This window comes from Pseudoliparis swirei, chromosome 3, assembly GCF_029220125.1.
Source record: "Pseudoliparis swirei isolate HS2019 ecotype Mariana Trench chromosome 3, NWPU_hadal_v1, whole genome shotgun sequence".
Lineage (NCBI taxonomy): Eukaryota > Metazoa > Chordata > Actinopteri > Perciformes > Liparidae > Pseudoliparis > Pseudoliparis swirei.
The window spans coordinates 6,477,702-6,487,300 of NC_079390.1; the positions used below are offsets into that span (position 1 = coordinate 6,477,702).

A 9,599-nucleotide genomic window follows, 5' to 3' on the forward strand; every position below is an offset into this window, starting at 1 on the left:
GTAACCATTACAGTATATTAATGTTTATGCACGAGTGCATGATCCTGCCCAATGCCGGGAGACATTCCAGAGGATGGATGATATTTTGAATAACTGGCTGTGAAAGCTCATTATCAGGGAGGAGGCAGGAGGGAGGGGCAAGAGAAAGTCAAGACTTATTTTAAGTTGAAGTCAGAATAAAAGTATGAGTGTGACGCGAATGATCTCACCCGACGAGATAAAGGTGGATGTGAAAAGCAACATAAAGTGTCCTTGTAGGTGTTGCTTTTAGGATATTAAACCTTTGTTTCTTTATAATGTTTGTAATACAGGACTTGTAGAAAGGAAATACAGTAGTCAATGAATGAGATCCGAGTTTACAGATAGTTATAATCCCCCCTCGGCATTGTTGAGGGTTTTCTTTCTTCTTTTTTTCCATTTACCCGTACCGTCTCTGGGCATCTGTTTGCGTTTGCGATCGTTTTCTTTTTAAATCTTCACGGTTCAGTTTGTTCGTGCACCCTCTGCCGTTTCTGAGAATATTTCAGCGCTCTTCCCCCCCTGGAGTACAAACGCCTCCTCTCGTAGCTCTCGTGGCATCCGCGGAGGCCGGCGCCAAGCACGAGCATAAACAATGCTCCGCTTGGCATTGATCCTGCACGAGAGCCATAGCAGGCACTTTAATTCAAAATCACCTGTAGGTGGTACATCTGAATAACGGAATAACTTACATTTCCCTGTCGGCCGGTCACTCACCGGCATTCTGCACACTCCCGCTTTATGATCCGTGTCTCATTAGTACAGTTGCAACTGTCCATTGTGAACCACTGCAGGAAACTGCTGTCATGTACCATTCATTTCATTTTCTGTATGCAGTCCAAGAAAGTAAACACACACACACACACACAAGTGTAGGTTCATTTGTGTGTCTCTGCCCGTGTGCTTTCTGTGGTTTAGAATATTCTCCATATGCATAAAAAGCTCAAAGCTATCCCGTTCATCTGATCTCTTTGATGGAGGCTTTACTCGTGTACTCGTGTTTGTGGGGTCAATGTTGAGGTCATCTGCATCTCTTCCTTCGCTGTTTGTGTCGATACGAGCTCCTCTGTCGGTTCTCCGTTTTTAAACCTATAAGCTGATTCGCTAACATGCTTACAGAGATGTCGGTTTCAATCCATTGGTGTTATCGCAGTTACATCACTGTATGCACATGTGTGTATAGGTATACACGCGTGTGTGTGTGTGTGTGTGTGTGTTGCTCAGCAGAGTGGTTTGGTGGGGCAGCGGCTCGATGTAGAGGGCTAACAGACATGCTAGGAACAGTGACGCTTGTGCCATGCACGCACTGCAGGCTAGACACACACACACACACACACACACACATATAGAAAGCAAAGTCAGACACACACACCACAGAACTCGGTTCTGGCTCTTCACAGCAAAGTCACAGCAATCTAATGTAAACAAGGAATTGGTTTTTTCTGTCTTTATCAGGCTATTTGTTGGCATGTTTGAGAGAGGAATCTGTCAAATAGTGCTCAGAGTTATCCAGTTCGACAGGTTTCAGAAGTTCACACTGTTTCGAACGCATGTCCGTTTTTATTTTGGTATCGAAATGTGCAAGAAAGACTTTGATTGATCAGGATTTGAGGTATTTTTACTATATTTGGACCATAGCAAGAAATGAGTTGTCCTTAATATTTTCTCAGTTATTAAATACTCTTCTGTCTTCATTAATAATCTAACTGTCTAAGATAATAATAATAATCAGAAAGTCTTTCCACACCTAAGTCATGTGGTACACCCCATAATGACAATCCCCTACCTTTTCTAGCGATTCTGTTCAGGTCTTGCACTGTGAACAAGAGTCTCACTCTCATTAGTCGTTTATTGTTTGGCTTGGCGCTCCCCACTGACTGCTGGCGTAAGCCGTCTGAGGCGGGTTGCACATTTTTACAGCCTGTCGTGGTGGTCCAGCTAATTGTTTGGGTTTGGTGGCTGGTTGTGTTGAAATTACTAAGATACCCACAATTTCTTTCATAAACGATTGCGATCAAAGTTATGTGTATGCCCACACACCAGAAGGTTTTAATAGTGGACTCATTTTTCGAAATACTCAAATTAACCGTAAAATGTGATGCGAAATCCCAAAATTCGCAATTTTTCAAATACATTGTCATTGTAATCTATGCACAGTGCCTCTAATTTTCACTCCAATAGATGTGTGATGGAAGATAGAAGTTACCAAAACTTCTATCTTCGTCTCTTGAGAAAAATATAGTAAATATATTCAAACAATTTTGAGTGACTGAGGTATGTGCACCTGTGTGAACTGGGTTATAATGACTTGAGTCTTAGTTTTGGTTTTATTCATGCTGTGATCTAAATTCTTTATTTTTATTTTATTTTTATATTGTATGTCACTGTTTTATGTTGTATAGTCTGAAACTTTGTGTAATGTGCTATTGCTGCTGTCTTGACCAGGACACGGTTGTAAAGGATTTTCTTTTTAATCTCAATGAGGCATTTCCTGGTTAAATAAATAAAAAAATAATAAATAAAAAAATTGGACCCGGGGTTTCAACTCCATCCAGTATAAACAATTATTTATTTTTTATTCATTTTTATATTGTCTGTCACTGTTTTATGTTGTATAGTCTGAAACTTTGTGTAATGTGCTATTGCTGCTGTCTTGACCAGGACACTCTTGTAGAGGATTTTTTTTTTATCTCAATGAGGCATTTCCTGGTTAAATAAATAAAAAATAAAAAAAATAAAAAATTGGACCCAGGGTTTCAAATCATCCGGAGCGTGCGTGGTGAAGGTGAGAAGGTGACAGCCGTGACAGAAGTGTGAACCGAAGACAAAGAAACGAGAGAGCGCGAGGGATGAGAGAAAAGTGAGGAGGAAGTTGGCGAGACAGATGGGAGTTAATCCTGCGGAAGGACACTCCTCGGGGTCCTCATATCCTTCTCCTGTATCCTATTAAATTACTTCCCTTGAACCCGTGTGCTTCTGGAGTAGTACCGTGTTTCACGTCACGCACGGTGGCTGCTTGTGTTTTTATTTGACGTTTCTCCTATAAAAGCTCTGACAGACACATCTTGCTTTTTGTTGCAGATAAACCTGCGGCTCATTTTAGTCAGCGGGAAGACGAAAGAATTCCTCTTCTCTCCCAACGACTCGGCAGCGGACATTGCCAAACACGTCTATGACAACTGGCCAATGGGTGAGTAGCGCCATTTAGATACGTCAACGAGTGTTCCTGGCAATGGCAGATGATGAACGATGGAGCAATAGTTCCATATTGAAGCCAATTGAATCACTCCGAGGTGATCCTGACATTGTTATTACTTCACTCAGACATTCATGTCTTTGTAACTCTTCACTATTAATTAAAAAAAGTCTTGCAGGCCTACTTTTGGGCACCATCGAACTAAATACCATCACACATCTACAAACTCATGTTCACATCATTTGGATTGTCCAATGCTGATTCAACTGACTTCTAATCAGATGTTGGTATTTAGGTCAAACATATTGAGACATAAATAAAATAGAACCATGTAATCTGGTCTAAATGTAATCATTGCGTAAGCCTAGCCGCAGTGTGTTTGCAGACGCTATAATTGCAAACAATCTAGAAGCGAATGCACTTATCGCGGCTGTTTCTTTAACTGAAGATGAAGGGAGCTGAGGGGCCACACACTGCCCCCAGAGAGCTGACATCCCATTTAAACCGCCTGCTAATTACTTGCGTGTAGGTCTATATCGCAGTGTCGGAACGTGCCCATTCTTCGGTGTAGGGCAATTAAAGTGCCCTCCTCCTTTTTTCGGCCTGATTATCGTTGCATACAGGAATGTGGGATCGCAGCAAGAGCCACCTCCTTTTATGTAACACACCCACATCCTAACTGCTGCTACACCCGCGCTATAATTGACCTCCAGACACCTTCAAATCGGCTTTTCCCACGGGGCTGGGAATCTAATCCAATTTTGGAGGAGCCCACAGCCACGGAGAACGAAAAAAAACCTCTAAACTATACTGATAGACTCAATGAGTGAAAAGGGAAACTCGAGGAGAATCTGTTGGTTTTTGGAAGCGTGCGGTGGTCCCCCCCCCCCCCCCCCCTCCCCGCGACAACGGATCTGAACCCTGTGAGACCCGGAGCAGGCATTCCGTCGGCACCACCACCCTCCGCTCAGCTGGAGACAAACATCTGGTGGCCAGACGCTGCTGCTGTGCAGCTCCCCTCGGCTTCCTCTCTCATTTAACGCCTTCACTTTTGTTCTGTCGCTCGTCCCGAGCCACACCTCATGCTCGTCTTTTGCTTTCCTCCTTTCTCACGGTCATCCCACGGAGCCCACGTGTCATACCGTCTGTATACAATGATCTTTAAATGCAGGCCCTGAATGTCCTAACATATCTCGAGTGCGGTTGTTGATGGTCTCTCCGTCCTTTCGCCATGCAACGACCGTGTTTACTGATTTGGGTTTCACGACACTGTTTGCGGTATTTTATATTCACCAAGATGAGTAGAGTAGTTCAGAATTGAAAGGTTTTTTTCAGTATAATTTAGACTCTTAATGACATTTTGTAGTTTCTCAATTAAATTACACATTCAGAGTCTGGGGGAAGCTTCATTAGCAATGTTTAAAAATAAACTGATCTTGTGTTTTTTGAAGAATACTCAACACGGTGTAAAGATAAAAGATGAGACAACGGTAATACTGAATGGGGAAGGAGGGGAAATATGAAGAGATGAGCAGGAAGTAAAAAATAAAGGAGGTCTTGTCTTCCAGATTTCTCCATGCCGATATTTCTATTTAACTCTTCTTTTTTTTCAGACTGGGAGGAAGAGCAGGTCAGCAGTCCTAACATCCTGAGGCTGATCTACCAGGGCCGGTTTCTACACGGCAACGTAACACTAGGAGGTGAGAAAACACAGACGGTGCACCCCCCCCCCCCCAAAAAAGTAAAAAACAACCTTCATGTGCTCGTAGACATGCACACAAAATCCCAACAGTGTGTCGCTGGAAAGTTCTTTTGCCGTTCATCTTTTCACCCCGAGACAGAACAGAGGTACCTCAGTGCTCCGGACAAGTCTGCTTTGACGGAGAGAGGGAGGAGAGAGGAAATACAGAAAAAGAGGGGAGAGAGATTGGGCAGGACGGGGCCTTTAGTTTTCGACCTGAAGTGGCACAAAGGAGAGACGAGGAGGAGGAGGGGGGTGTTTAGAGGGAAAAAAAGGACAGCAGCCCACTTCACTTCTCTCTGCCCTTTAGGCTCTTTGAGTCTACTCCACCCAATCTAGATTCGTCGAGTGCTTTGTTTGCTTAATGGGGTTAAGGCCGCCCATAACCCTTTTCACACGGGTCCCATTACTGCCAGCTCTCTGATAATTCTCTTATCTTTGGTTCAATGTCTTTGCACGATGACACAGAATCCTCTTTAAAGTCGAGCCAGAACTCCCCGTGGTTATGAAATGCAAATATAGTCACTGCACGCGTGTGAAGGCACGCACCTCGTGAATCACGAGCAGTTTTTTTGGGCGTTACAGATGTGAACTACAAATGAGTGTGTGGATCAAGTTCTAGCAGCTTTTATGATGAATTTTTTCCCCCCATCAAATACAACGTTATGGCTCATGCTACTTTTTATATTACAAAGCATAAACATAATATGAGTTGAATGAGTAGAATGCCATTGATTTACATACATTTTGAGCTAAAAAGCTTTAGACGGGTGATCTATCAGTGAACATTGGGCATGATTATGTTTTTGTCAAAGTAACATAATTTTTTGCATTGTAACAGTTAAAATAAAGACACGGAGATATGGATGAAATAAGATATTTCTGAAATTGATATACAGTAGTTAATAAGGCAAAAACGTGACACATATGTGATGTTCAAAGCAATTGCTGTGTTCCAATTTTAGCTCAAACTCTTCCTGTTGACAAAGGGATCTGTCAATAACTGATTCTGACAAGCATAGATCTGGACAACATAAATAACATATGGTCACGTCAACGAAGCGCGTATTGATTCATCTCCCAGTCCCGTTGAAAGTGAACGCCTTTTGAAACGTTTCCCTTCTCTGAAGAGCTCGCTTTAGTTATTTCAGGCTCTTTCCTGACCGGCAAAGATAATATTATTATTATTCTGCAACAAAAGGACCTGAGCCATAGTTTATTATTTGACAAATGACTTTGTGAAGACAGATATGCTGTATTTCCCTGAATAACCTTTACATCCTCTCTCTCTCTCTCTCTCTCTCTCTCCTCCCCCACTAGCTCTCAAACTGCCCTTGGGGAAGACCACAGTGATGCATTTAGTTGCCAGAGAGACTTTGCCCGAGCCAAATTCCCAAGGTAACCAGCCCTTCCTTCCTTTCAGCGAGCCTTTTCACACGCTGAGCAACATTTATACGTTCTTCTCGCAGCCATTCTCTCAACCTCTCAACGTGGCTTCTGTTTTAGGAGCGGCTACTGGTGCAAATAATTGGCCCTCCTTTTAAGTGTATCCCCAAGATACAGCACGTTGTGTAGAATAAACAGCTGATATAAATCATATTAGGTGGCAGGTCTCCTGTTTGTGAATGAGTGGTGGAAGGTGTATCTCCGTAGAGACGGGGGCTGACTTCAACCTCACAAATAGTCATTTAATGGGACATCTAAGGTCAGTTATTGACTATAATCAATTTGCTTTTCATTGTTTGTAACAACCCCCAAAGTAAGACGAGCTAGAAATGACGAATTACCTCCGTTTACTCCTGAAAGTGTTTGTGTGTGAGGGTGTGTTTAAAAAAAATTAGCGCGCCACAAACGGAGCCTTTGTTTTCACCCTTTTGACGGCTGCAATTTAAGTAACGATGTTTGTCGGCTTCCCCTGACTGTTAATAGAGAAACAAAGCTCTTAATTCTGAGATGACCTGGAAGTGAGGCGGCAGAGTGTTACGCGTTCAGTCTGTTTTTATGCAACCGTCACGCGGAAAAAAACAAAGTGAGCGTGTTGCTTCAGGTATCGACGACACAGCAAATTCATTCCGGAAAGACCAATTTGAGTCTCATATCCACGAGTTTAAGGGCTCATCAGACACCAAAATGCACAGTGGGTTCAACTATACGACAGGATTTTTACAGCTATATTATATTTTAATTGCAAACAGTTGCGAGGTAAACGGTAGAAGTACAGCGCTCGCATTATAAAGTAATCCAGCAGGAATGTGTGCTTGCATGTATTTGATAGGCCGACATCGCTCCTTGTGAGACGATGACGCTGTCTGTGTATGTTTGTCTTGACGTGTGTGTGTGTGTGTGTGTGTGTGTGTGTTTTCAGGTCAGAGGAACCGAGAGAAGACCGGGGAGAGTAACTGCTGTGTCATTCTGTGAATACACAGCGCCGCCGCCTCCATCCTTCTCCTCCGTTCTCGCCCTCAAACATCCTGGACCCGCGGAGTTTGTTCCCGGTCCTGAAACTCGTCCATAGTGCGGATATGCAAACGGACAAACACATACACTTTTGCTTCTTTTTGTTTTCCCTCTCTCTCTCTCTCTCTCTCTCTCTCTCTCTCTCACACACACACACGTATAGAAAGCCAGCAGGCGGAGGCTGATTCAAGACACACACAGAGTTGGGAGCAGGACATTGATTATCATTAGAGTTGATTCTTTTGTCGTACTTGTTTTTTTTTGTCATAGCAGAAAATTTGTGGAAGGAACTGGATTTGCATGTGGGTTTTGTTGTTCTTTTTTTTCTTAATGCACACCTTGTGCACACCTTCTGCCACACACACACACACACATACATGCAATACACATAGACAACGTGTCTAACCATCCTCAGCCGGTCGGTTAAAAGCTCCTCATTCTAGCTGGTTGTCATAGTAATGCAGTGCCCAAGTTTGTGTGTGGCCTTGTTTTCTCCTACAGACCGCTGAGAATTTTCACCACTAACAACGCTCCAACACACAGACACACACACACACACACACTCTCTATGACATCCCGTCTACAGGCCCAACCACATGTGCTTGTGTGACCTCCCTCGGCGCAGCAGAAGAAGCTCAGATGTGCCTGATCAGAGAACTCAAACCAGGACACACACACACACACACACATATATAAACACACCTGTGTCCTTTTTACTGCCCTCCTCTGCATGTGCCCTTAAAGGTCACATGAGAGAAATTTTTCTTTTTTTTTTGGCTCCGCAGAACGCCGTAGAGGCCGAACACGTCCTGCGTCTTCTAGTCGTCATATTCTTAGCCAAACGAAGCCTCTCAAACAAACAAATAGAAAAACAACCGATGTTGGTGGTCTTGTTTTGGTTATTTGTTTGTCCATGACATTTTGTGACTGTGTTTTGACAGTCCATGCATATTACTGACCGACCCAGTGTTGTGATTAATGAAACGTCATGGCAGTTTTTCTTCCCTCCCTGATGCACCATCCCTCCGTCTCTTCTTTTGAGGAAAGATTCATTGTGCTCCTCTTCGTTTGAACAGTGTTGCGAAAGGATCTCTCTGAAAAGGTTCCTTGTTTGTCTTAATTTGCTTCTCTCTCTCTCTCTCTCTCTCTCTCAGCATTAATAAGTCCAGTTTGCACAATCGAAGCATGTGCTCCTTCATCAGATTAATAAAAATGTATAAAAAGTTCTATGGTTTTATTTTATATTTTTCCAATGGAAGTAATGTTCCAAACTATGGTAACGTGTAGAGTATATTTAATATGAATCTTATATAGAACATGATCACTCTAATCTTGTTGATATACAGTATATTGGTGTTTAGTCTATGATTGTGTATACGGTTAGCTTCTAGCCAGTTCACAGCAACAACAACAACGACTCCCTAAGCATCAACTTTCTTCTGTGCTCTTTTATTGTTATTTTTAAATTTGTTTATAATTTAATGTAATCCTTTTTTTCTGTGTTTTTTTCTTTGCTTTAAAGATACGCTTTATAACAGCACTAGGTCTTAAAAATATATATTGTTTATATTGATCAGGGTTCAAATCTGTACAGAGCTAAATGTTTTCAAACCAATTGTAAATAGCACTAATGCTCTCTCTCCCTCCTCCAAACTCCAAAATGGAATACATCTGTAAACTAAATAAAGGTTATTCAAATGCATTGCCTTTTGTCATGACTGAATTTTGTCGATCTTTCCGGTATCAGCTGACTTTCACAGCCCGCCGTGAACAAGAGCGCTACATGTTTAGCTGAGGGCGACATAAAAGTGGACTGGGAAGTATTTCTTGAGTTAGGATTATGTCTGGGTTGAGCTCTACACACATAATACACCTAGTTACAGTTATTCTCCAGTGATGTGTAGTTGAGTTAGTTATGAATAAAGTTATGAAAAGTACATATTAAGAATCATTTTCTTAACTTAAAAACTTAAACTTAAAAACTAAAGTTACTCAATCACAAGTTAAAGTACAGAGGGGTCAATAAAACAATCAAAATGAGCCCTTTGAGAAGAATGGTATGTTATTATATATACAGTATGTTTTATATATATTCTATTTATTATCATTTCTGCATTTTCTGACATGTAAACATAGTTCTCAACCTTTTTGGATGTGACCCCTAATGCTTTTCATCATCTGTCTTTT

At 42.0% G+C, this 9,599-nt stretch overlaps 1 protein-coding gene across 1 annotated transcript in view; it reads left to right on the forward strand.

Moving 5' to 3' along the window:
• The window catches only part of ubl3a (ubiquitin-like 3a), a 41,131-nt gene extending 32,017 nt beyond the window's left edge, over positions 1–9,114 (forward strand). The window contains exons 2-5 of the mRNA XM_056409804.1: positions 3,100–3,208; positions 4,828–4,914; positions 6,276–6,353; positions 7,321–9,114. Coding sequence (XP_056265779.1) covers positions 3,100–3,208; positions 4,828–4,914; positions 6,276–6,353; positions 7,321–7,373 — 327 coding nt within the window. The 3' untranslated portion in view covers positions 7,374–9,114. The remainder of the gene's footprint in view (positions 1–3,099; positions 3,209–4,827; positions 4,915–6,275; positions 6,354–7,320) is intronic.
• Positions 9,115–9,599: the final 485 nt, after the last annotated feature.